This window comes from Dromaius novaehollandiae, chromosome 16 (assembly GCF_036370855.1).
Source record: "Dromaius novaehollandiae isolate bDroNov1 chromosome 16, bDroNov1.hap1, whole genome shotgun sequence".
NCBI lineage: Eukaryota > Metazoa > Chordata > Aves > Casuariiformes > Dromaiidae > Dromaius > Dromaius novaehollandiae.
Window position 1 is genome coordinate 20,128,499 of NC_088113.1, and position 26,662 is coordinate 20,155,160.

General features: G+C 52.8%; 1 protein-coding gene across 10 annotated transcripts in view; it reads left to right on the forward strand.

The window, feature by feature from the left end:
* Window positions 1-15,311: 15,311 nt before the first annotated feature.
* Window positions 15,312-26,662, forward strand: part of ZBTB46 (zinc finger and BTB domain containing 46) — a 61,220-nt gene continuing 49,869 nt past the window's right edge. The window contains exons 1-4 of one of the 10 annotated variants that reach the window (XM_064521652.1): window positions 15,312-15,504; window positions 15,899-16,121; window positions 22,685-22,812; window positions 24,646-24,785. Coding sequence is in view for 8 of the 10 variants with exons in the window: in XM_064521653.1 (XP_064377723.1) it covers window positions 24,732-24,785 (54 nt within the window). In the remaining 2 variants the exon portion in view is untranslated. Of the gene's footprint in view, window positions 15,505-15,536; window positions 15,810-15,898; window positions 16,122-22,684; window positions 22,813-24,645; window positions 24,786-26,662 lie in introns of those variants that run through there. The other 9 variants (XM_064521653.1, XM_064521645.1, XM_064521647.1 and 6 more) reach the window with 9 other exon arrangements.

The following is a 26,662-nucleotide window of genomic DNA, read 5'->3' on the forward strand; positions in this document are numbered from 1 at the left end:
CTCCACCTCCTGTTTGCTGCTCCCCTCCCACTCGGCGCTTGGAAGCAGCTTCTCTCTCGCGCTCTGGTTTTCTTCCTGCGTTTCCGTTCCTCATGGCAGCGGCATTGGAAGCGCTGGACTTTGCATGACGTCTCCCAGCAGGGCAAAGGCAGCCTCGTCCCCGCGGGGACCAGCAGCGTGCGGAGCATGCAGCCAAGCAGGCGGCAGTCAAAGCCCTTCCAGCAGCAGCCTTGCACAGAGTAAAGCTTGGTTTCTGCCCTAAATCCTCAGCTCCTGGAGTTGTGTGAAAATGCAAGACACTCGGCTCTTATTGCCTCAAATAGAAATAAGCTCCTAATTCTCTTAGCTGCAAAGAGCTACCAAGACTCAGCAAGGGGCAGCGCGGGGCAGGCGTCCCATTTTGGTCCTGTAACTGGGGCCCAGCAAGGCCCCAGCCCGGGAGCGCAGGGACACACCACAGGGACGTGGGGCCCCGGGCGGGCGGCCCAAGGCAAAACCCCAGTGAGCCGTTGCGGGCCGTGGTTCCCCTTTTCCCCGGCACCACCCGGAGCCTCCGGCGAAGCGGCACATGCTCCGGCCTCGGCCAAGCGGGAACCGAGGCCTGCGGAGGGGAAGTGACTTCGCCACGGCCCCTCGGTGCCCAAACCACCGGGACGTGCTCGATCCCTCCCGCCTGCACCGTCCGCACGCAGGTGTGTGCACACGCACGCCTGCGCCCATGCGCGCCCACCCGCACGCTCACGTACGCCCGCACCCAAGTGCCTGCACGCTGGTGCCCTCCCGTCCACACAAATACACCCACCCACACACAGGTGTGTGCTCACACACGTGCACATCTGCACTCACTGTCACACACACCCCTGCACACCCCCTGCACACCTGCACACCCGTCCGCACTCAGCGTGCACCCACACGCATGCACACCCACCCACCCGCATCTAAACTCACACGTGTGCATTCACACGCATGCGCACACACATGCACATAAACACAAGTGTCTCTACCCCCCTGCACGGCAGCAGCCTTGCACAAGCATGTGCAAACACACGCCTGCTCGAGCAGTCCCATGTGCACCTTGGCACCTGCACCCAGCACACGGGCCTGCACGCATGCCCACAGGCTCACACGCGTGCATGCGGCCTGGTGCATGCGGCCTGGTGCCTATACATGTGTGCGCACAGCCCTGCACATGCAGCCCGTGCCGGCACACACGTGCATGCAGCCCGGTGCATGCAGACCTGGTGCATGCAGACCGTGCCGGCACACGCGTGCATGCAGCCCGGTGCATGCAGACCTGGTGCATGCAGACCGTGCCGGCACACGCGTGCATGCAGCCCGGTGCATGCAGACTGTCCTGCACACATGTGCACAGAGCCTGGTGCATGCAGACTGTCCTGCACACACGTGCACACAGCCCAGCACATGCAGACCATGCCGGCACACACGTGCATGCAGGCGCCATCCCCAGGCCCTGCTACTTGCGGAGGGGCCGGAGGGGCGGGTGCCCCGTGCTGGCAGTATCGAGCGGGGCCAGCCACTCGCGTGGGGCGCGAGATGTGGGGCAGAGCCGCTGCCGCCTCCCCTTTATCGGCGGCTCCATCCGCTCCCCGCCCGGCCCCCCTCGGCCCCGGCCTGGCATTAGCCAGCTGATCTGGCTCGCCGCCTCCCTTAAGTCACTTAAAGGGGTTAAAAACAGCCGCCGTCCCGGCCCTGACCCCAGGGGACCCCGCTCGGCGCCTCTGCCCAGCGCCAAGGCCGTCGCCGCCGCGTTGCCCGGTGCTCGAAGCCGCCCCTGGCCGCGGGGAGCTGCGGGAGGCCCCCGGCACACCCTCGGCCAACATGGAGGCCTGGCGCAACATGGCGCCGCCGGCCCCAGAGGCGCCTCGCCCGGCCCCCGCCTCGGCGAGGGTGCTGCCCGCTCCCTCCGTCTTCCTCCCCGGCCCCTTTTGGGGCAAAACCTCTCCCCGTGCTCCATCAGGCCGTTTCCCCCCCTGCCACCACCAGCCATGGTGCCCGCTGTCGCCATGGCAACGGGCTCCCGCCATGGCGGCCACAGGGCCGCGGCCCGCTGCCGCCCCGCAGGCCTCGGGGGCGAAACACAGCCAGCCCGGAGGGGCCAAAGGGGGATTGCGGCGGCGCCGGGGCCGCCTGGGCGGGGGGCATCGCCCCCCCTGCACCTCCCCTTCCCCGAATATCCTGCCCCACGGCGAGGCGATCCCTGCCCGCCGCCCCCCACGTCCTTCCCCGCGGATCCTCTCCCTCCCTCGTCCTGCCAGGAGCCGGCCCGCAGCCATCGCCGCCGCAGCGCCCGGCTCCGGGAGACCTTCGCGTTTTCCCCGCTGTTAAAAATAGCATGAGATTTATTCTCTGGCAGCATGGAAAGCCCCCGGGGCGGCCGGGAGGAAGCAGACGGGCTTCTGCAGGCCGGGGAAGGTGGAGGGCGGCCGGGGGGCAGCGAAAAGGGCAGGAAACAACCCCCCGGCCGCGGCGGCCCGCACGGGGAAGACGCCCCGACGCCGGCCGCGTGCGGTTAGTGCGGAAACTCCCAGGGCCGCGGCGGGGCTGCTCCCGGGGCTCCCATGCCCCCCGTCCCCGTGCGGGGGGGGGGGTCCCGCTGCCGCCGCTGCCCCGGGGTGACCTTCCTCCTCCTCCTCCTCGGGGCTGGCTCCTATTTCCTGCGGACGTTTTGTCTCTTTTCCCCTTTGCGGATTTTTTCCCCCCTGCTCTCCAGCCCCTCCGTTATCAGCCGCACTATTATTTCCTCCCTGTCCACCCACCTGCTTATTTTAGCCGCTTCTTCCTTCCTCCCAGCTGCTTTCTGAGCAGCCTGCAGCCACCCGCCTCCCCCCCGACCCCCGGCCCCCCGGCCCCCCGGCTGCCCCTCGAGACCCCGGTCCCGGCGAGCACAGCACCGGCAACCGGCCCCTTCCCCTCCGGCCGCGCCGTCTCCGGGGGGACGAGCCCTGCCGCCACGGCTGGAGGTGGCTCCCGGCGGCATCAGCCCGCGTTTCGGGGGGCCGCGGCCGGGGCCGGTCCCGCCGGCCAGGCGATGCCAGGAGCCGGGCCGGGCCGACCGCAGCGGCTCTATTTAGGGCAGGAGGCTGCAGTCGCTCGTCGGCTAATTGAAGCCTGCGGCTGCCGTTTCGGGCTCGCCGGCCGCCGAGCTGCCAGCTCGGGTCGCTTGTCCTCGGCCTGAACCCTGCCTGCGGGCTCGGCCGGGCGACGCCGGGAAGGGGCCGAGCGGGCACCGCGGGGTCTCGCTGCCCGCGCGACCTGCCGCCGCACCGCGGGAGCCTCCTGCTCTCCCGAGGCCTCCGGGGAGACGCAGGGGATCTTTTTTCTCCATCCAACCTCCGGGGGCTAAAGCACATTTTAAATGAGAGCTTGTGGCATCTCCGTCGCGGGAGGCCCTTAGGAAGAGGTTTGCAGCCCGAGCGGACCTGCGGGGATGCCGGGACGTGGCGACCTCCCAGGCCCCCCCGGCCCCGTTTCTGCAGCTTCCCCTCCCCTCCCACCGCTGCTTCCCCGCCACCTCCTCGGAGCCCGCTGAGTTTTCCCAGCGGATTCTCGTCCCCGTTCCCCGAGCGCTTCCGAGGAGGCGGTAGGAAGCCGAGGAGGGCTCCCAGCGCAAAGCTCTCCCCTGGCTCGTGGCAGAGCCGGGAGATGCCGCGATGCAGTTGGTTATTTAAAGCAGCAGCTTCCAGTGTCCTCCAGGAGCCCGGCAGTGCCCCCCGTCCGGGGGGACGTGCAGCCCCGCCGCGGCCGCCCGCGCCCGGATAACCTCGTTAGCGGCAGGGCCTCGCGGCGCAGTTTCCAAGGAAACCCGCGGCCGAGCCTCCCGCGCCCCCCGCGCAGGGCAGAGCAGCCCCCCGGGGAGCAGGCGTGGGAAGGGGGGCCGGCAGGACATCCGTCCCCTGGCCTTTCCCAGCCCGGCCGTCCCCAGGGCGCGGGTGTGCTCGGCTGGCCGGAGACGGGACCTCTGGGCGCGGGGCAGGGCGTTCCCGTCCCGCCGAGGGCCGGGGCCTGCGGGCAGCTCCCGGACAGAGTCCGGCCTGCGGTGGGACACCGGGATGCGCCGGAGCCGGCGGGGCGCCGCTTCCCTGCTCCGTCCGCTCTCGCGGGCTCCTTGCTGCCACCGAGCGTGGGGGCGGGCGGGCGGGTGGCCCTCCGGCAGGAGCTGCTGCTTATGACGATACGTTCCGGTCCGTCGCCCCCGAGATCTGCATCCCCGGGACCGATGTGACTAGGAATTAGATTCCTCTCCGCTAATGAGCTTGTGCCGGCAAAGGGCTCTGCAGATGCGGAGCTCTGCGTAGGAGCCGAGCATCATTTTTGTTATTGATTTCCTGGCACAGCCCCTGCGACACTGCTCGAGGACGCGTATCCCCAGGGCAAACCCTGGAGCCCTCGCAGGGACGGCAGGGAAGGATGTGACCCTCGTCTCCAGGAGAGACTGAGAAACCCTTTCTGTGCTGGCATGTCTCCTTAAAGCTACCAGCTCTCCTGATTTCAGGAACAAAACATCAATGAACGGAGCTTGCAGGATGGTAAATCCCTCCTTGAAACCAGCCGCCCTTGAAAGAGGTGCTGTGATGGGTGGCCGTCGCGGCCCACCTCGCCCCGGGACCTGGGGAGGCACCAAAGCACCCTCAGACCTCACTCAGGTCCCATCCCACCCAGGGAAGCACCAAAGCACCCTCAGACCTCACTCAGTCCCATCTCACCCAGGGAAGCACCAAAGCACCCTCAGACCTCACTCAGGTCCCATCCCATCAAAGCATCAAAGCACCCTCAGACCTCACTCAGGTCCCATCCCACCCGGGGATACGGCGGGCAGAGACCTGTCTCCTCCCTCGTCCCCAGTGTGCCCACGTGCCTTTGCTCCCATCACTGGACACCACCACCTTCTTCATCAAGAGCTACAGGTTCGTTAGCTGGTACCTTGGAGCTGGGAGACCAATGCAGCAGGAGTGAGAAGCCGTCCAGGGCAGAAACACTCACCCAGGGCCAGTGCAAGCAATCGGAGCCGTGCTCCAGCGATAGCAAACAAAGATGTCATTCCTGTAAATAACGAACGGCTAATTACACAAGCCGGCAGTAAGTGAAGATGAGATAAAATTGCTCCAGGTTTATTATACTTGGCAAATTCCCCCTTTCAGTAAATAATTACTGCATCTAACAGGGCTCTTTTTATTAATTGCTTTAATTTATTCCTGGCCTTTTTTTAAGGCTTCAAAAGCGTCTTTTCTTCAGGAGCAATGAAATATCCCCGTGCCACGTGCTGCGTGCTGGGCATCGATAGGAGATGACGGCGCATTTTTTAAACTGAGCTGGCTCTTCGTTCAACGAGCTCTTGCCAGGGCTGCAGTGACCCTCCCAAGCTGCATGCATGCCACCGCCTTGCACGGTCCCTGGTCCTTCGTTGTCCCCTGGGCCCAGTCACCAGAGTGGCCGAGAGCCATCGGGGTTCACCTGGACGTGGCTGTGGGTGACCTGCTGCCATGCTGGTGACAGTCCCACGCCAGCGGGAGGTTGGGTAGAGACCCCAGAGGTCCCTCCTGACCGTGTTCCTCTGCTGTGGGACCACCAGCAAGGTGGGACCAACCAAGGTGGCATCAACCAGGGGGCTGGAGAACATCCCACCCCTGGCAGGGCAAAGCAGCCCGCCGTTCCCTGCCGCTGCTTCCCTGCCTGCTCCCCACGTTGCTCCTCACAGCACGCTGCAGTCGGACCGGCAAAATCCTTGCTGCTTCTCTCCATGGCCCCGCAGGCTGAACCCTCCATCCCACCAGAGCGGGGGGTCCGCGAGGAAGAGGCCCCCCCCGTCCCGAAGCTGCAGGCCGGTCACTGTCCTTGCAGGCACCCCTGGGCGAGAGCCAGCGCCCAGGAGGCTGGCGGAGGGCAGACGCAGCGAGGAGAGGAAAGTGCAGAGCCAGGGCTTCGTACCAGCTCCCCAGGAGAGCAGCAATTAAATATCCGCCGCGATTCTGCTGAGCGCTCTGAAATGGCGGTGACCACGCATCCCAGTTACAGCTCCAAAATGATTCACACGGCTCAGCGTCCGCCCCGCCGGCCGGCTCGGGGCCCCTCTGCTCCGCTCAGCCACCACCTCGCCCCGGCCGCGGCAGAAACGCTGCGCCAGCGCAGCCGAAGAGCCCGCCGGGCCGGGCTGTCCCCGGCAGCCAGCGGTGTTTTATGCTTCCAGCGAGAGCTCGTAACCTCCATAATGCACCTAATTGTGCAAGACCGTGCCGGAGGGACATGGCGGAAACTCCTCCTGTCCCCAGCTGGGGATTAGCTGGTGCCCTACAGCGACAGCGCGCTCAGCCCTTGTCATTCCACCCTGCCTGGAAACAGGGGATGCAGGGATGGAGGATGCGCTCGGCACACGTTTCGCCCCCGTCCTCGCGAGCGGCTGAGATGCTCCTGGCTCCGAGAGCCCTCGGTTTTGTAGGGCACTTTGCAGATTCAGAGGCTCCTCAAGCATCCGGAGCATCTCCATCACCTTCACAGGGGACCGGGGCAGCGGGGGAAGCCCCGGGGGACTGACGGGGCTGGAGACAAAATCCCCAGCTCGTCCCCAGGTCCCGCAGGATCCCGGGAGCAGCTGTGCCCAGTCGGGCCACTCGGCTTCGGAGGGCACTGGCTTCTCGCGGTCCCGCGCAGCCGGAGGAAACCCGGGCCGGGTTCGGGCGAAACGTAAAGGTCAAGGCTCAGGGAAATTGCAGGGAAATAAAAAGCTACAGCCCAAAGCGGAATAAAACCGGACTAATTACTGGCTGGGGAAGGAAGCCGGGCAGGAGACGCTGTGCGGAGGCCGGAGGGCGGGAGAGGAGCCACGCTATTCCCGCTCCGCCATTGCCTCCCCGGGCAGCCTCGGGAAAGCCACTTAATTCCTTAATTATAAAGTGCACACATGGATACGTGCTCTTCGCAGCGGCGGCGGAGGCTCTGCTGCCGGGGGCTGCCTGGGTGCGGGGCAGCCTCACGGATGCTGCTTGCCGAGCGCGGCACATTCGGGATGTGCGGAGCAGCCGGGTGTTGCACGCGTCCGTGGGAAATCGGTGTATTATAATCAGCGTACAGGTTTATACCGTTTTCTACCCCGTTGGTGTTCTTGCATGGAGGAAACGGTGCATCTGCCGGGGCTTTCCGAACTTCAGCCGTGGCTGTGCCAGCGGGCGCTTTTGGGAGAGACCCAGCCGGGCCGTATCCCGACCGGCGCTGCGCTGCTGCCGACGCAGAGCAGCCCATCGAGCTCCGGGCTCTTCCCGTCTTTCCCAGCAGGTCCAAGAGCGGGAGGCAGCAGGATGGGGCTGGGTGGGGGGGCAGGATGAGGCCTCCCGAGGAGCTGCCAGGAAAAGCATCCTCCACTCAGCCGGCCTCCCACCTCTGCTAAAACCGTGTAAAACTGGGATTTTTCTGCAGAAAAGCTCGGATTTACCCTGGCTGGGTGTGACTCCCACCCAGCTCCCTGATGGCAGCTCTGCTGCCCCGGCATCTAGCTGGGCTGTGCCGGGGCTGGCATCTAGCAACGTGCATCTGCTTCAGGAAATGGCTAAAAAACGCAGGTTAAAAACCCAAAAAGCCCCTCTTTTGGTTCCTGTTTCAGGCCGTGAGCCTCTCCAGAGGCGGCAGCGGCCCAGCGCCTGCAGGGACCGAGCCGGGCGGGGGGCTCACGGTGCCGCCGCACGGGACGGCTCCTGCCGCCGCCTTTCTCGTAAATCAGGAGCAGGGGTTTCTCCGGTGTTTCTCGCGGCTCGGGGGATTTTCGGCGGAGTTCCCGCCTGACTTCTCCCCGCTCCCGCGCGAGGGCAGAGCCCGGCGGCTGCAGGCGGCCCGACGCGGGGCCGAGCTGCTGCGACGGAGGCGATGGGGCACGTCGAGGCTGCTGTGTGACGGCTCCGTCGCGGAAAGCCGGGGCCGGGGGCCCTGGCCGTGTCCCCCCACAAGCCAGCCCAGGCCGCGAGGCTCCCGCAGACCCGTGGCTCCACCTTCCCGGGCTCCGCACGGATCCCGTTATCGAGGTCACGGCTCCGGGCAGCGCGAGCCGAGGCGACGCGGCTATTTCTGTGTGCGGAGGGAACTTCGCTGGCCTGATTCCCATAAATAAAGCGGGCAGGGAACAGCCCCTTCTCTGTCCCAGTAATTCTGGGCCCCGGAGGCCCGGCTGGGCGTGCGTTCAGCAGCTCTGCGCTGCCGGTCCCGCTCCGCTCCCGGTGCTGCCGGCCAGGCTCAGGCAGCTCCGAGAGCCCCTAGCTCTCCGAAACAGGAGCTTCAAGGGCACTTGGTGGGAAATCCGTGTTTTCTTAGTCCCAAAGCCATGAGGAAGGTTGCTGATGTGTCCGTGAGGGTGCAGGACTGGGGAGGAGCCGGCATCCCCCAGCACCCCGCCGTCCCGGCATCCCTGTTCCCGCTGTCCCATCATCCCTGTTCCTGCTGTCCCGACATCCCTGCATCCCGCTGTCCCGACATCCCTGTTCCTGCTGTCCCGACATCCCTGCTCCCGCTGTCCGGGCATCCCTGTTCCCACTGTCCCATCATCCCTGTTCCTGCTGTCCCGACATCCCTGCATCCCGCTGTCCCGACATCCCTGTTCCTGCTGTCCCAGCATCCCTGCATCCCGCTGTCCTGGCTCCCTGTTCCTGCTGTCCCAGCATCCCTGCTCCCGCCATCCCAGCTCCCTCTGCTCTGCCAGCGTTTGCCGCTGCCGCTGGGCGCAGAGCAGCTCGGACGCGCGGGTTTCTCCAGCCGCCCGCAGAGCCTTGGCGGGGTAACGCGGCTGGATTATCCGGGTTTGCTTCCAGCGGGACACGAACCCGCCGCGCTGCTGAGTTCAGCAGCTGCTGCTGGATTTTATCTCCCGCTTTCGATTTTCTCGTGCTGGTGTTTTCTGCACCCGGGGCACCGCGGCGGCGACTCCCCAGCGCTGCGCAGGGCGACGGCGGCAGAGCCTCCCGCGAGCCCCACGCGCCGGGCCGGACCCCGCGGCCCCCGCCAGCCCTGCCCGGGCGCCGGCCCCGCTGCGAGCGGCTCGGACTCACCCTTCCTTCCGCAGGAAAACCTGCCATCAGATAAAGCCGCCAGACTATCTGGCGAGGACAAACAAGGCGGCGGCGCGGATGCGGCCGTGCCCCTCACCCCGGCACCGGCGGGGCGCGGGGGGCTCCGGGGGCGAGGGCGGCGCGGGGGACGCTGCCCCTCGGCTCGCTCGGAGCCGGGGTCGGCTCCGGCAGTGGAGGGAATGGGCTGCGGCTCGGGAAGGGCCGGCTGCTGCGGGGCCCCTTCTTTGCTAGCGCAGCACTCGGAGCAGAGCCGCCGGAGGAGCCGTGATGAGAGCAACCGGGTCAGGCTCAGCAAAGAGCTGCAAATGCTGAAATTTTCACAGTGTTTTGGAACTGCTAAATCCAGGGGGAAATAAATAGAGGAGATCTCCCCAAGCCGGTCATCCATGGCCTGCATCCCTGGGAGGTTTCCCCGAGCATCTCGGCCTCTCCCAGGCTCCGCTGGCGGCAGCGTTCCTGCCTCCGTCTCCTCCAAGCACCCAGATGGGAGCCGCGAGGGGCCGGGAGCGCGGGAGCTGGGGCCGGCACGCCGAGGCGTTCCCGCTGCTGCTGGGAGCCGGCACTGCAGCGATGCTCCCGGCCGCGCGGGAGAGCCGGGAAGCGCAACACGGGCCGGGAGCGGGGCGGGCCGCAGGCTTTCCCAGGGCTCGCTGCGGAGGAGGAAACATCTTTCCGAAGGCCGCTGGCCTGGGGAGGGATTTTCCGCTGCCTGTTTGCTGCCGTTGCGGAGGGCGAGCCCGGCCCCAGCTCCGGGCTGGATCTTCCCGGCGGCAATTTCACCCCCGGCTCCCGCGACTGCTGCCGGCTTCGGGCACGCGGGAAACGGCCTCAATATGCTAAATACTACCAGCTGCCTTTAAGTAGCTTCTAGTATAAACTAATTTATTGACAGCCTCATCCCTCCTCCTGACAAGCATGAGAAGCCCGGGAGCCGTGCACGAAGGAGAGCAAAACCTGACTTACAGTATTTAACCTAGATAAGCCTCGCATGTGGCCTAAATTGTTAGGCAAACTACAAATTGCCTGACTAAACCCAAAACCACACTCCACGGGCTTCAGTAGTTATATGTATTTTAACTGTTGCTTCTGCGTTTTCCAAGCGCGGATACGTTGCTGGTGCTATTTATACGGTCTGCCTGAAACACAGGGCTCCTGCGCAGCCCTGCAATTTGTTTGGGTCCTGGAGAAGATGAAATCGCTGCAAAAAGAAGAAGATATTTCAGCTGAGTCTCAAACGTTGAGCAGTTTGAGACACCGTAGCAAAAAGTCTTTAGCTTAATTGAGAGCCAAATAAGATGTTTAACGATGCCAACGCTAGCGTGTCGCCAGGCAAACGTCCCCGTTTGCGTCTCACGGCTACGGAGGAGAGAGGTGAGTTTGGCCACTTCGGAAGGGGCCGGCGTGGCCCCGGCGAGGTAACCTCCATCAAAGGCTGCAAGCAAGGACACCGACACTGGAGGAGGAAATGAAAGATCAAAACTTATTCTAAATGTGTCGGCATTGTACTGTTGGTCTCAGAAAAAAAAGACGCCCCGGGCACTTCTTCTTTCTAGGCGCGCGGAGAGGCCGGCTTCGACGGAGACCTGCGAGAGGGAAGGACCTGGTTAAGGGAGCCGCTGTCCGTCTGCCCGCCCAGGCCCCGAGCGTGGAGCTACGCCAGATCGGTACCCGATAAAGGAGGAAACCTGCTAAACAAATGAAGTACCGGAGCTCCGAGACATAAAATACAGGGGATAGCGGCCCTGAGAAGAGCCCAGGACCCCCGAAAGGACAGCAGAGACCTTCGATTACAAGAGCAGGGCAGCGTCATTGCTGTAAAAATTGCTCTGCTCGAGCTTGGGCTGTAACTGGAGCAACCGGTGGCTTCTGGATGAAGCGCACAGGGCACCCGGCTGCCTCCGGGCTTCCCGGCGGGGCAGGCAAAGCCGGCACCTCGCCGCTGCCGGGCTGCCCGAGAGGCTGGCGCAGAGCTCTGCCGGCCCGGGCAGCTCGTGCCTTTGCCACCGTCCCCAGCCAGCCTCGAGCGAACGCACCCCCGGGGGCCGAACCCCCCCGGCCAGGAGAGGCCTGGAGCCTGGATTTGGCAGCTCGGACGCTTCCCTCCTCGAGCGTTTGAGAGGGAATGTATTTTTGGAGCGCTAAAGATCAACTGTTTCTGAATCCGGCCAATCCCTCTCCAGAGCAGCACCAAAGGAGGTCAGTGGGATGCGGCTGGTCAAATATTTTGTACATGAACATCATCTCTCACCCCCTCAAGCATTTACAGACCTGAGAACATTTCCTGCTGTTCCCCCCGTCGAGTCGCTGGTGTCTCTGCTTTCTCGGGCAGGACGGTGCTGTGAGCCTCGGCCAGCGAGGGGGAAAAGAAGGGCCACCCCGGTCCTGCCCTGCAGCACAGAAAATAAAACTAAAGCAGCACGGTGGGTTTCGTCACACAAATGGAAATGGATTTACCCAGCGAGTGGTTAAACAGCACCGCGCGATACTGGGAAAAAATATGCGGGGGCGGCGGTGGTGGTGGGGGAGATGGGTGGAAAGAGGGAGTTTGAGTCTCCAGGGTTTTTTGCAATCTTCATTCACCATATTTAGCAGGCTTGTGACTTGCCCTTGCTAGCTCATGGAGAATTCCCCCAAGTGTTTACTCCCACAACCCAGCAAATGCCTCAATACACATCATGGAAAAAACACAATCGACATGTTCACTCCCACCAGAGAAGGAATTCGGACTCGCCGAGCGGGAGTGCGTGCGTGTGAGAGGGAGGCAAACACTGCTTCATTAGCTCGGCTCAGATGTGGTTTACTCCTAAAGTGACCTGGTGAGGGTTGCACACCACCTCCCTCTCTTCCTCCCGGTGCAGAACCAGCTGACCTTTGATCCGGAGCAACGGGGCAGGAATGCGGGTCCTTAACCCTTTCTTTCGACAGCAGAGAGCTGCAGAGAACTCGGTTGGCAAAGCTGGGGAATTTTCAGGGATCCAGAGTTGAGGCGACGGGTAGGAGCAGAGCCCGACAAATTGCTTTCCTCCTGCTTTAATTAGAAAAGAATGGGCTTCGGTGATGGAGATTAGTTTGTACAGTGCGTAGAGCTGCTGCTGGAAAACAAAAGGAGGATCTTTGCAAGCAAAGCTTACAGATCGGAAATCTTGGAGGATTTTTGGCACCTCTACTTCAGAGCACAAAACCGGGGCGGGGGGTAATTAGGCCACTTGGTTTTTTTAATCAACATGCTTCCAAACCCAGCAAATTATAAGGAGACACAAGAAATTATTTTATTAAATGCAACATCTACAACTGAAATATATACATATAAGACAGTCTAGAGCCAAATAGGGGACCCGGAACAAGGATGCTTTGGGATTAGCTGTGATTCTGCAAAGGAGGCACCGCACAAGCGCAGCGGCCCGGCGGCTGTCCTCTGTCACCGTGCCCTCGTGGAAGGAACGACGAGCCCCGTCCGCCCCGGCACCGGGAGGGCAGAGGGACGGTGCTGACAAAGACGGGCTCATTAGCAGCGCGACGTTCTTTGAGGTTGTTTAATGAGAGACCTCAGACATGCACAAACGCAGAACAGATAGCCGAATTTAAGGACATGTGTGCCAGTACATGTGCACTTAATTTGCGCAACCAATTACTGTGATTAGCCACTAAGCATTTGCATGTGGCTTCAGCTTGGTTTTACCGGTAGCTGAGCGTATGTTCCAGTGTTCATGTATTCTTCATAAAGCAAGAGAAGGAAATGTGTTGGGGCGCTTCCAAGAGCTCTTGTGCTACAGGAATATGACTTTTACCGCTTCCCCAGTGGCTAAAAACTATCACTGGCGTGATTAAAGTCCTCACCTCCTGCTGCACGACGGTCTGGCTTGATGAAATTTGTGATCTGGCGGTTTGAAAAGGGTGGCACATAAAGGATGTCGACTCAGCCTGAAAACACATGGTCTTTAATCTCTGACATTTCTCATAAGAGGGGCATCCTTACGCTTCTAACCTCTCCACTGCGCATCTTGTTTATGGTATTTTGCACACTAACAATCTTGTGGACTAACTCATTTTTCCTCCCAGTCGTCTTTTTCTCCGCATTTTCCACGTGCATTCTCTCCTTACTTAGGGGGAGAAACCACCTCTCTTCTAGGGACAGACTGAGTAATTGCAGTATTTACCTAAAATACAATACAAACTTCTAATTAAGGGGGGGAGGAAGCTATGTGTGATTAGCAAAAGAATATTAAACCTTTTCAAGTCTTCCCAAACCCTTTGTGCAGAACAGCTTTAGGAAACTCGGCCTGACGCCACCCTCCCCCTCTTTGAAAGCATTCCCCAGGGCAGTGCCCAGGCTGCAGCTGCTGCTGCTCACGGGGGAGTGAGTCCAGCCTGACACACACAACTAAATAAATAAATACTTTCTTCCAACAAAGACCTGAGGAAGAAACCCTGGGTAGGAACAGAGTAAGAGAACGTATGTGCAGAATCTGAGGAGTTCGGGGATAACACAGTAAGTTCTGTCTCAAGTACAGAAGCGCAAAGAAAGGCAGGAGTGCTTGAGCTGCAAGCAGGTATGATATAGATTTTATGTAAAATAGATATATTTATATAAAAATACAGCTCGATTCTCAGTCAGCCCTTATAACCTCCAAGTTCTCTACATTTCATTGCGGAGCCTAGAAAATAGACCTGATGCACACAACTACAGCCTGCACCGCCGAGAGACCAACACCTGCAGACCCCGGGAGGACAGTTTCACAGGAAAAACGTGATTGAGAATTTGAGACAGAAATTTTGCTCGTGGGGTCCTGGTGTTCGCTGCACATAGGTGGCAAAGGCTGGAAAATACACATACGACAACGTGTGCGTGCACCCAAACCCGTGCATGCAGAAGTAGGTGGCAGTGGGAAACAGCCTAGTGACTACTTGCCATTTCTTACATCTAAGAAATTGTATCCTTCATTGTATTAATAGACAACTTCTGCAAACCGTTAATTTGCATTTTAATGGAACTCTTTCTAGGAAGGTGTTAGTTGGACTCCATTGCCATATAAAATAAGAGCTAATTAAAAATATGCTGGAGTTAAAAGACATTTCATTAATCAGGTTTATTCATATTCTTTTCTAAATTAAAGGTGTTTGGGGTACGTAGGAGGAAATGGGAAGGGGGGAGAAGACGTGACAGAATACCCACTTATTTAAATTACAGATAAAAAAAGTGGAAAACATTTTTTTGTGAGAGGGAATCCTAAAGATTAAAAGCACCTTAGAGAAATGGATTTGAATGTAGAGCAGGCATAAAAGTCAAGGTTGAGCTTCCAACAGCAGAGCTGCTTACTTGAAAGGCAGAGATGAAGAAAATACATCGGATGTCAGGGAAAGGGAACCACGGAGCCAATGTTTAAACCTTGGGCGCACGATTATCTGCGCAATTACCGTGATTACACACACAAGCCGGTAACTATGCAAATAAACGGCCAATTCGAGTTATTCGGAGGCATCATTCGCCTGTTTGGGGCACAAGCACAACACGCCTATGTTGGCAGCAGGAAAATACTGTATTTTGGGGCCAATTCCCGCTCCCACAACCGAGCAGCCTCCCAGGGGCAGGGCCCACCACCCGCCACCCCGGGAGCATCCACCAGGCCGTGGCCACTCCGCCCCGGCCGGCTCCCTCCTTCCCAGGCCGTTTCCCTCCCATCTCCCAGGGCAAAACGGCTCCGTTCGCCCTAAGTGAGGGCCGCGGGTGCCCGTTACACCGGGGGGGGGGGGGGAACGACCCTCCGCCGCCACCACGATGCCCGGGCCTGCACGGCAGCAGCCGCCTTCCCGTGTGTGGGCGCAGCGGATCTGTTCACTGAGCGGCCATGCGGGCACAGGTGCCGCTGCGGCCGGGGAGGCGGCGGCGGCGGCCCGAGCCGAGACCCGCGGGGCCGGAGCCGGAGCCCGGGCCCGGGCGGCCGCCGCCGCCCTGTCACAGCGCCCTCCCGTGATGCCCCGCGCGGGCGAGCCCGGCCGCGCGCGCCAGCGCCCCCCCCGCCCCTCCCTCACTTCCGGTGTCCGGCAGCGGCAGAGCCGCCGGCGGCGCCCCCGCTCCCCTGGCGCAAGGGGGAGAAAAGGGGGCGGGGCTTGTGGGCGGGGCTTGCGGAGGCCCGTGCCCGGCGCCGTCCAATCGGCGGCGGCCGGCGGGGGAAGCGGGGCGGGGGAAGGCGGCGGCACGCGCGGCGCGGCCCCGCCCCCCCGCCCGCCGCGGGCTCGCGCCCCGCGCGCCCGAGGGAGCGGCGGGAGCGCGCCCGGGCCCCCCCCCTCCCCCCCGCCTCCCCCCTCCGCCGGCTTCTCCCCCCCGCCTCCCCCTCCTCCCCCCTCCCTCCCCTCCCCACCCGGGAGCAGAGGCACGGAGTGACCGACGGAGCCACAGCTCCGGCCGCTCCGAGACCCCGCTCCCCTCCATGGGGCCCAGGTAAGCGCGCCGCCCCCCCGGCCGGCGGGGCCCGCCGCCCCCCCCTCCCTCCTCCTCCTCCTCCTCTTCCTCCCCCCGGGGGCGGCCCGCGCCCCCCTGCCCTGCCCGCCCTTCCCCTCCCCGCCGCCAGCCTCGCCGCCGCCTCGCCGGTGGCGATGGCCCCGTGCGCCCCCTTTCCCCCCGCCGGGTCCCCCGGGCAGAGCCCGCCGCCCGCCGCGGGGGGGCCGCGCCCGGCCGCGGAGGGGGGCCCGGCGCCTTCTTTGGGACGCGATGTCTTATTTGGTGTGGGTGGATGGCTTAACTTGGTAAGTGGCAGGGTTTAACCCCCCTCCCCCCTTCCTCCCCCTCCCCTCTCTCCTCCTCCCTCCCCCCCCCTCCCTGTAACCTCCAAAAGGGGAATTTTCCAGCTGGTAATTTCTGCTGCGTCAACACCCAGCTCAAGGGAGAGGAGAAGAGACAAGGGGGCATTTTAGCAGCAGCTCCACTTGCAAATGGCAAGGCTCAGTCCTGGCTCCAGCATTAAAACCCTTTCCGCCCCCTAAAAACCAGCATCTGTGCAAGTTGGACCAAGAGTTTGTCAGGAGTGTGGTTCAAAACTGCCTGGAAAAAGGGATGAGGTAATAATACTGGTGAAGCATGCTGTATTCCTCTCTTTCTGCCTCTTTCTCTCTCTCTCTCTCTCTCTCTCCTCTCTCTCCTCTCTCTCTCTCTCTCTCTTTTTTTTTTTTCCTTAAGCCAGGCCTGTTTTGGGTTATTGTCTCCCCCTAAAGCCAGGCATAGATCGCCTGGCCTTGCCTCCATTTTAATTGCAGGCTGAAATGGGGGAAGTGACCCTCTTTAAAAAAACAAACAAACAAAAAAACCCCTTGAAAAATAACGCTGTTGCTTTCGGTGGGTGTAGGTGGTTTTTTGAATAAGGCTGTAACAAGTGCAAAAGTGGCTGGAAATGTTTCTCTGTCGTGGTGGGAAACTAGTGAGGTGTCTTTTTGCCCCCCAAAAAAGTGAATTGCGGGGCTGGGCCGGGGGCGCGGAGGGGTGCACGGGGCTGCGCGCCCGCCTCGCCTTTGTGTCTCTGCAAATAGACATGTCACTTCCCAAAGTCAGACAAGTAGCGCCTGATAACTCCATCCCCGGCGACAAGCGGAGAATGGAGCAGATTTCCAGGACTGTGACGGTGGGAGGATTTCTGTCTTCAACCGGGGGCAAATCGCGGAGACCTCCCGAGGAGGCTCTTCCCCAGCACCTCCTCGTCAAGCTGGGCACTCCGGAGAAACCCCAATATAGGAGACAAAATTTATTTATTTATTTATTTTTACACCTGACGAGGCGAAGACAGACAAAGGAGAGTTTAACAGTTCTGTAATGAATTCCTCGTGGTTTTTATTTTGCGATCTCGGTGATGCGTTTGGCGTGGATTACAGGAGCGGATTATTACCAGCATTGTTTAAAGCTATGCTAATTAGGAAATGTGTTTTGCAAACAGTGTTGCTGTAGACACCTGCACCAAAGTTCTTATGTGCCTTTTAATTGCATCACTTGTGTCATTTTTAGCATTTAGTCAGTGGAATATAGATCTAGGTCCCAGTTCTTGCACTTGATAAAGTATTTATTACAAGTGCGGGCTCTGTGTGTGCAGAGAGCATCTCCACTGCTAATGCATTCAATGTATTTTCTCCAAAAGGAGAGCGAGCTTTTTTTTTTTTTTTTTTAATTCCTTTTTAAAAATCGGGACAGTGGAGATTAAAAGGAAAAACTAGGTAACCGAAGAAGATTGAGGAAAATGTAATTTTGAGAAGGAAGCTTTTGGTGGCTGGATAGCTCTCCCACCTTTACCAGTACCTTGCTTGAACATTTTTATTTTATAGCACCTTTTTATTGGAAATAAAATTTGACTCTACTGACTTAAATCCTATTTCTTTGAGTTCACCCACTGTTTGTTGAGTTCTACATTTTGAAATCCTTAGTGATGGAAAAATGGGTGGAGTGTATTATTAGTCACAATATTTTCAACATGTGGTGAGGAATTATCGCTTTAAGGTGTTTTTTGGGAGCTGACATGAAATGGATAGAGGTTGCCCCATGGGCCAGACTGAGAACTACAAAACAGCTTTACTGAACTCCCAAATATATGTTCCTGAAAAATATTGCTTGGCTTGATACACTAGGAGGATGATTATAATTTAAATAGAAAACTATAGTCTTTTGTTTTTGATACAGCTTGACCTGAGTGAGGAAACTTGCTTTTATCTAAGCATAGGATTATTTACTATTGCAATTAGTGTCATTAGCTGTATGCTAGCATTCATGTAATTGAGTCAATTTTGGTATGGTGCAAAAAAATGAGGTGTTCTAGTAATTCTAATATTAAATGTTTATTCATATATTTTTAAAAGTGGTTTCATTCTAAAATGTATAAGATTAAGCTTTTGAAAACATGACCTGTACACAGGGTTCTTAGAGACTAAAGAAAATGGGCCACTTTCTCCCCGTGGTCTTTGTTTTCTGGGACAGTTGTACAACAGTGGATATGCTCTTTGCAAGAGGTTTTTTTTATAACTGAAGTGCTTAGAGGAAAACCAGTTTAGCAACCCCCCCCCCCCCAACAGTTCTCTTTCAAAAAGAGAAAATGTCTCAGGTTTGAAAGCTGTTAATATGCCTGCTTTTCCTCTGGTACTATGCTGTGTTGCTGTGAGATTGAGCATATTTTTAAATGAAGCTTTTTTGTCTTCCCTATCCACTTGTGTGGGTTTTTTTTCTTTCTTTCTTTTTTTTTTTTCTTCAGATGAGCTCCGTTTTGATATGTGTTTTGAAGTTTCTAAGCAAAGTTTCCTGTCCTCCCGCAGCATAGCAGCAGGCTAACACCCAATCCAAACTGTTATTTTCTTGCTTTCGGAGCAGAATTGTTTCAGAAACAGTTCAACCTCTCCCAGGGCTTTCCCCCCCTCCCCTTAATGTTCTTGCCAGCTTTACTGGCTACTTTAGAGCACTCTGTAACGCTCTCTAGACACCCCCTAAATTGGTAAAAAAGCATTCACATGGGTTTTTCTTGCTCCTGTGTACTTAGTTTAATGGGCAAACAAAAGGGTAAAGAGAGGGCTTAGTTTAAGTCTTTGAACAGCTACCTGCAGTTCTAATGGTTATCCCATATGTGCATTATAATTCCCCGGAGCCAGCAGTTTGTGTCCATTACTGGCTGTGAACATTACGCTAGAAAATTCTGACACTTTGCACAAAAGGATTAATACCGCGTTTATATTTTGCTTTTGGCTTACTCTTGACTTAAATATTTTAAATGCATAGTTTATCTGTGTTTTATATATGTTCTATTTGAAACTTTAAGTGTATTAATAGTGAAAGAAGGCATGCTGTGGGGTTGTCTGTAGTTAGTAGAGGTCACGTTAGGCTAGAGCAAAGGGATCTACCGCGGCTGTGAGCTAGGGTTATTTTGCCTGCGTAAAGTACTGTGATGTTATTCTTACCTAATGACTTTTGTGAGCATTTTTAGGATATTTTGGTCAGCTACAATGACACTGTCAGAACGCAAGTGTTAAAATTTCACTTTGTTACCTCAAAGTGTCACTTCATTAATTCTTTAGGACTTTTTGTTTCACTAGGCGGTATGTTTATGTCGCAGCCTCCTTAAATGTAATCTTCAGTGGTTTAGGTTTTCTTGATTCCCTCCAGACCTTTAGGCAGGGTGAGAAGTAAAGCATCTTGCTTGCTGTGGGATTTCTTTCATTTGAGATGCTTGAGAAAAGAATCTTGACTTCCCTAAGCAGTTTAATCGTTTTATCTGTTTCGTGCTGCCTTGATGTATTTGGATGCACAGCGATGTCCGGTTCACAGGGATAGCTGCTTGGGATTCAGTTTCCATCCTGGCTATTGATTGAACATGCTGCTGTCATAACTGCTTGCCATCAGCTTCTCCTCCTGTGAAACAGGGGTGCCGGTGTTTACTCACCTCTTGTGAAACGCTTTCTAGTATACAGATGAAAAATCATAGTTGTGCTAAGTATGTTCATTCTTTGTAAATGCAAACGAGTTTGCAGTCCACACTGGTTCCTCCAAGGTCTGGTGGAGTTTAGTGAGGGACTCGTGGGTGGGGTTTTTCTGGTTTTTGTCCCTTACAGAGCTAACCGTGGTGTAGTTATTCTCTGAACAGTTGCTTTAACTTTCAAAGTTTCATACCCGTATATTCAGGAAACCTTAGTTTTTGTTTTCACCACTGTTGCAATGCGGGTTCTGAATATTTTGCGGGCAGGATGAGATCCTTGGCAGTAATTCTAATTAGATGGAAATGGGTTCCGCTCGGTGGTGTTTCGTTGCATGCGTGTGTGTAAGCATGCATGCATTAGAATAAATGATGGAGCTACAAACAGGTGTAGTAACTTTGCTGAACTATAACAGGGACATGCTGAGTTAGAGTTGCAGCTTGCTTTTTTGCCTGTCGTCTTGGGATGTGGCTAGCTTTCATGCCAGTCTATACAATTGTGACCTTTTCTGCCCACTTTACTTATGTATGTGTATGCAAAGAAAAATGCTCAATGGATATTAGAAGTTTCCTAACACTCACTGTATGGCAAAACTGAGGTGGAGTCTTTGATAACGGAGGAAAGGAACAGTGAAATATTCTACAAACACTGTTACTAGCTTGCATATGGATTAAAATAAACTTAGTAACAAGAATGTCCCAGGATGTGCCAAGAACTTAGCTGCTTAAGAACCCAACTTAGAAAAGTGAGTAGGGTTTTACACACTAAGGGATATGTTAATACTTATATACACTTAAATACCTAGTTATCTTTCATGATTTTTTTCTTCTGCACGTGTTGAACAATCTGCTTATTCAATCCAAGCTCATTTTCTTCCTAGTATTTCTCAGCTTGTGATGAAGACCTCTGTGGGAAGAGAGTTGGTAGTTCAGACTACTAGCTCACTCGGACTGAGGAAAGAGTTAAACAAAACTTGCACCTTTTGCATGAATATACCCTTGAAGGAAATAATCTTTCTGACTAGTGTTCAAATAATGCATGAAACAGAAGACTCGATGGTCTGTATTAGCTATTAGGTTTTTAAATTAGTTGGTTTCAGGTTTGGGTGTTTTAGGTACTAACCGAAGTAGTCAGGATGCAGTACTCATCTCCCAAAAGTTCGACCACTACAGTACTGCAGAGTGAGAGGATGGCTGAATATAAGATTAGCTTACTGCCTGCCTTCTTAATACCACTGTATCCTTCTTGGCTTCATTCCACTTTTTTATAATCGTTGATCAAATTTAGATTGTCAGATGTATGCTAAGAAGTAAAAAGGGATACCTATCCAAGGTGCTAAGTGTTCGTACCGTGAATTACGAAAGCAAAGTAGATTGCTCACAGAGCACCTCTCATGTTATCTTTAGTTTTGCAGTGGTGGTTTTTTACTCTGATTATTCCTAATTCCTTATCTCTCTTCTATCTTTCAGGCGCTCTTTCCCCCAGCTCCTCCCACCACTATGCTTCTCTCTTAAAATTACCTCAGACCTCTTCCTCCTTCTTGGGCTCCCTCCCTTTTTACGTACTGGGTTTTGGAACTTTAGCAAAGATCCCCTAAGTAAAAGGCCAGAAAGCCAAAAACCAATGAGAAAGTTTGGGGGGATCCTCTCTTCAGGGCAATTCCCAGTGTGTTATGCTGTTGTTTTACCATCTTTTTAATGTGCTTTTTATGTTGGTTTTTGGCTAACAAACACAAGTGTGAAGTGTTTGGCTTAGAAGATTACTTCTGTGACTCAGTTTTTTTTTTCTTTTAAGTGGAAGTTTAGATCTTGTGGAAGTGAATGGCTCTTGGGCAGGTAAGCTTACTACTAGTCACAGGCAATTGTACTTTTCAGGGTCTTTTAATCTTCACTGCTAGTTTAGCAGATACAACTGCAGTTAAATTCTTATCTTTTTTGACATCACCAGACTTCTCAAGCTTCCTACCCTGTCAGATACTTGCTTTTTAAATGCTGGTTAGCTCTTCTGTATTCTTACTCCGTTCTACGAGCTCTGTGGTATGGGTAGTGTTGGATCTGATCTTCTGTTGGTGAAGCCAGATGAGAGATAGGGAGAGCAGAAATCAAAAACAGGGCAATGAGGATAACAACTGTTTCTGTACCGTGATGGAGAGAAAGGAAAATGGACAGAGTTGGAGAGGTATGGAGAAGAGAGTAAGTGAAATGTAGAGGAAATGCCAAATAGGGTGGAAGTCACACTGCATCGAAGCATTTTGAAACAGGGGTATGCACGTCCAAGTGTTTTCTCGTGTCTCAAGAACTGACAGTAATATCACTGCTCTATAAGGAAAGGTGCCTCTTGTAAAAGCAAAATGTTACCAGGTGGAGTACTGTATTTCTTGCTGCAAAGCTTTTACAGAAGCAAAGAAGAACTACTTTTACCTTCTGTTCAGTATTTGCGTCTTTGTCTATAGCTTCACATTGTTTTCAGAATTTTTGGATCTTTGTAAAGAGGAACAAACTGCTTTAGCTGGTATCTCTGTGCATGCTGCTCTTTAACTTGAGGAGGACATTGGCTTGGAGGTAGTGATTCAGTAGAGCTGGGTGGTATAGAATTCACATTTCTTACTGACTTTTGTGTGATGTGGGAACATTATTTTAAATTTTCTGTTATCTTAGGTAAATGGGTTTGGAGGGGGATGGGAATAATCATAACTGTGAGATTAGATTAATATTAAGCCTGTTTAAAGTGTGTTGATGGCAGGTGTCACAGAAACATTAAAAGAATCTTTCTGGTGTTAATTAGAATACACAAAAATGTTAACAGTGTTTGAAGTCCTCATATCAAGTATTGTTTTTTGCAGTGACTTCTCCAAGGCACTTCTCTCTAGAAGTACCGTCCAAAGCTTTCAGTAGTCCTACAATTTATATGTTAAACCCTTCTTTAATCAAGGGCTAAATCACTTTCCTCTATGCTTAACTATAGAAATATTTCAGAATATTTCTTGTTTGAAATGGAAAATAGTGTTGTAAATGATTCAGTTATTGATTTACCTTCTAAGAAACTAAAAATAATAGTTCCTTGTCTGTACTAAACACCTTGGAAACTTTTTAGCAGTTCCTTGTAGTTATATGAAGCTAAGCTTTTTGCTTTGTGTTTGACTTAAATCTTTAACTTTTGCCTCCTATTCCTTTCAATCCCAAATACAGGACATCAGATGAACCTTTTGGAGCTTGTTACCGGAGACCATTTTCCTCTGTTCATTAAATCATGTGCTGTAGAGCTGTGAAACACTGTGGCGTTTATTTTTGCTAACAGAAAATACTTTCAAATATTGGTAAGTTTCGAGCATTCAAAGTTTTTTGTTTGTTTGGTTTGGTTGGTTGGCTTGTTTGTTTGTTTTTAAATGCAGTAAGGGAAGGAGGAAGACTAGTGGGAGATAAGGTTGCCATTAAGGCTTCCAGTTCTTTTTAAAATTTGACTTAACACTGATGACAAAGGCTAGTGTCAGAGTCTTACCCAACCACAAAAGTTGAAGAAATGCTTGTGCCTATTCTGCTGCTCCTACCTTATGATAAGGACCATTAATCATGGTCAGTCAGTTCTCATCTCTTCAATGAGAAGAGGAAAACAGGTGCAGAACTCAAAGCAAGAGGAAAATTGAAGAGCACTGCAAAATACGTCTCGGATTTACCACCCTTAGCAGCCTGTTCTGGCTCGTTTTGTGACTCTGGGTCAGAGGTATAAATGAGAGTCTTAATAGTGAGAGTCCAAAGACTAAGTGAAAATGTATATTACTTTTGCACTTAGGCTAACAAAGACATTTCCCATGTGTGTATGTCATCACCCCCCCCCCCCTTTTTTGTTAAACTGCCTAAATAACAGGACTAAAAAGAGCTAGCCAAAACAATTGCTATGGAGAAGCAATCGGAATTAAAGAAAGGCAAGACTTGGCAGTCTGAAATAGAAATTGAGAACAGTCAGTGGTATTTGCTTGAATTGGGTCATATTTGTTTTCAAGATTTTCAGTTCTGCTTATTGCCATAAGAATGCTCAGGTTTTCCTTATTACTTCATTTGGTTTTTAGAATATATTAAGTCACCGTTTATAATTACTTTAGTTTGTATTGGAAAAGCTTTCTTAATTTGTCTTCTGATATTTTCTTCCACAATCTGTCATTATAGAGGGTCAGTCTAGAAATCGACAGTATTGACTTATAATTTATTATTTTTATGAAGGGAGCTAATCTATATATTGAAAACATCTAAAATACAGAGATCAGAAATCTATGGAAAATACTTTTCTGTAATGGCTAACAATACATTAAAAAAAGTTTTGAATAAAAGTCTAGTCAAAAGTTCTAGTTGGAGTTAAATGTCGCAAGTGTAATAAATATGTTATTCTAAAGAAAAAAGTATGTTTTGTAGAAGAGAGAGGTGTACAAGAAGATAGTTACAGTGGTTGCAACCTCACGTGTAAATAGGACAAAACCTTTGTGTGGATTAGCATTTAGAACGATTCCTATTTTTATACATTCTGATCATGAATGTTAATGTTTATCTGAGTCTATCTCTGAATGTACCCTACTATACATACATACGTGCCTTATACAGAATTTTCAAAGTCTTGAGATTGTTTAGTCTCTTAACCTAGAAAGGCATCAGCCAGTACATACTGGCAGTTAAATATTTCAAGAGGAAATTCTCTTGAATATTCTATTGCAGACTTAATTTTTTTTAGAAGTTGTACTGATAGCTTTTTTAACCCAGTATTTTATGGGTCAGGTAAGGTAAATTAGTGTCCCTCAGGCCACAAATGTCTCTTTAAAGAGTCATTAAAGTGAGACTATTTTGAAAAGCTACCAAACAGGAAACATTGTTGTTCCAAGGATCTGTTTGAAGTTTTAGCTTCTAAAATTAGATATTTTTTTTTCCCTATACTTTTTCAGAAGGAACTGTTGCTTAGGCTATTGCATAAGGGTAACCTGGCTTTAATTACCTGCAATGCATTGATACACATTTGAGTTAATATCTTTTTGGTTTATTAAGTCATAACTAGGTGTTTTATACCTGTGAACTTTGAGGGAAAGAACTTCAGAATGTATCACTATTGTTTGGTAATCTGGTAGTTTAACATTAGTAACTTCTCCTGTTCTTGTTTTTTATTGTAGTTCTGTCTTTCTCCTACAAGAGTTCATACCAGTGTTATTTGAAGGTTGCGGAAAAGTGCACTACCTGTGCTGCCCTAGGACTGTTGATGTCCTCAGCTGTTGTAGGAGAAACACTAGACCTGGAACCCAGTTTGTTACTGGTAAGGAGTAATTGTCTTGGAGTTTTTTGTTTTTTAATCTTAAAGTTTGCATGCTTTCTTTAACAAAATGACTAAAAATCATTTCACTATTTCCTCATTCAAGAACATTATACCAAAAACTGCAACTTTGCTCTTCTGTGTTTTGTTTGTTTGGTTGTGTCCTCCCCCACACACAGCCACTCCCAGTTTCTAAACTTGTGTTTGTCCTAATTTCCCCCTTTCTAAACTGTGGAGGCTTACAGGCTTCCCTTAGCTTTCATTTTCAGACCTTCTTTTCTCTTGAAGTTCTTCATGTACCGTCAGAGTTAATGAAGGTTAATAAATGGATTTTTCTAAAATATCTTCAGAAATCCTTCTTCTTGTCCTCCTCTTCATCTTTACTGTTTCTTGGGGGTGGAAGAGGCTCTTCTGTCCTTGAAACATATGATGCTCCAGTAACTTCAGGTAGACAATTTGACAGGTCACAGCCAAATTACTGGTTTAAAGTTTTAGAGTGCCAAGTGAAAGGTGTGATGATTGCTCCCTGTTATTTTAGGTTTTGGTTGTTGGAATTGGGATCTGCTTGTGGTTCCTATTTAGAGTGCAAAAGCAAAGCCTAATGATAAGGTGAATGACTGGAAGTGTGTGGTGTTTTGAATGTCCTTATTCTTTTTGCTGTAGACGGCCATCCTTTAATTCACAATGCATTCGCATCTACGTTATTTGATGTCAGAAGCAGTTGTAACGTGATGATGTGGCCTTAGGTATTGCATTTCCTAACTAAATCTAATCCAGACAGAGCGAGAGCTGTAATGTCTTCAGCTGTATGGAGAACTCGCAGTTAAAGTGGGTTCATCTTTGCCAGAGTATTATAACTACTGAAGGTGTAATGCTGGCCCTGCTGCTGCTGTTTGAACTTGAGTCATGGACTTTTTGGATAGCAACTCCTACAGAGCTGCTGAGCAGAAATGCAGTTTTAATGCTGACGGTGACAAGGTAGCATATGGCTTGAAATGAGAAAAATTGTAGTGAATCCTCATCAGGCAAGTGTTAATTAAGTATTGCTAGAGTTGCTTTGCCATACAGTTGTCGAGCACTGAGTGGACCTCAAATCCGATAATAAAAATAAAGCAAAAAAAAACCTAGTTGTAAGTTCACTGAAAATTATATATCTCCCAAATTCTTGCCTTTTCTATAATTCTATAGTATTTCTCAAACTGAAAGGCAAAACTTTATTTTCTTCCTGCAACTTCTAGCCCATAAGAACAAACATTCATTTTTCTAAGCTGTAATTAAACATTCTTATCCCCATTCATAAGGGAAAAGTGATGTATTGATGTTTTCATGAAACGATGAGTTGCAATTAACATCCTTGGGCCAAGGATCTGGTTTGTTCTTACTACAAACATCTGCCTATTTCTCTTTGAATTCTCAGTTGTGAATGAATATCTTGAATGAATAACTTGATCAATGAATGATCAGTATCTTGAATCAGAATGGGAGAAACATTTCTTTTTTTGGCAACTGTTCATCTTTCATAAGCTGTTACTTCTATTTGTGCCTTAAGTTTTGTTCCAAATAGATGCAATTTTTACACATTTAGCGTAAAGAAATTTAAATAAACTCTTAAAATTGTGTACTGTTCTTCCTCAAACACGCTTGTGAGAAAACACTTTAGTTCTGGAGACTGGTGCTTGAAAAACTTACGAGTGATGTCTCTGCAGGGAATTATCATCTATCGATATCCTGATTCTTCTGCTCTCTTTTTACTTTAGGAGAATAATCTAAGTATAGGTACTGTCCTTCTCAGTTTCTAAGGTTAGTTTGTTTGGTCCCCCCCCCCCCCCAGCTTTGTCTTCAGCACTTGGATATGATGGATCGTACACATTTCTGTTGTC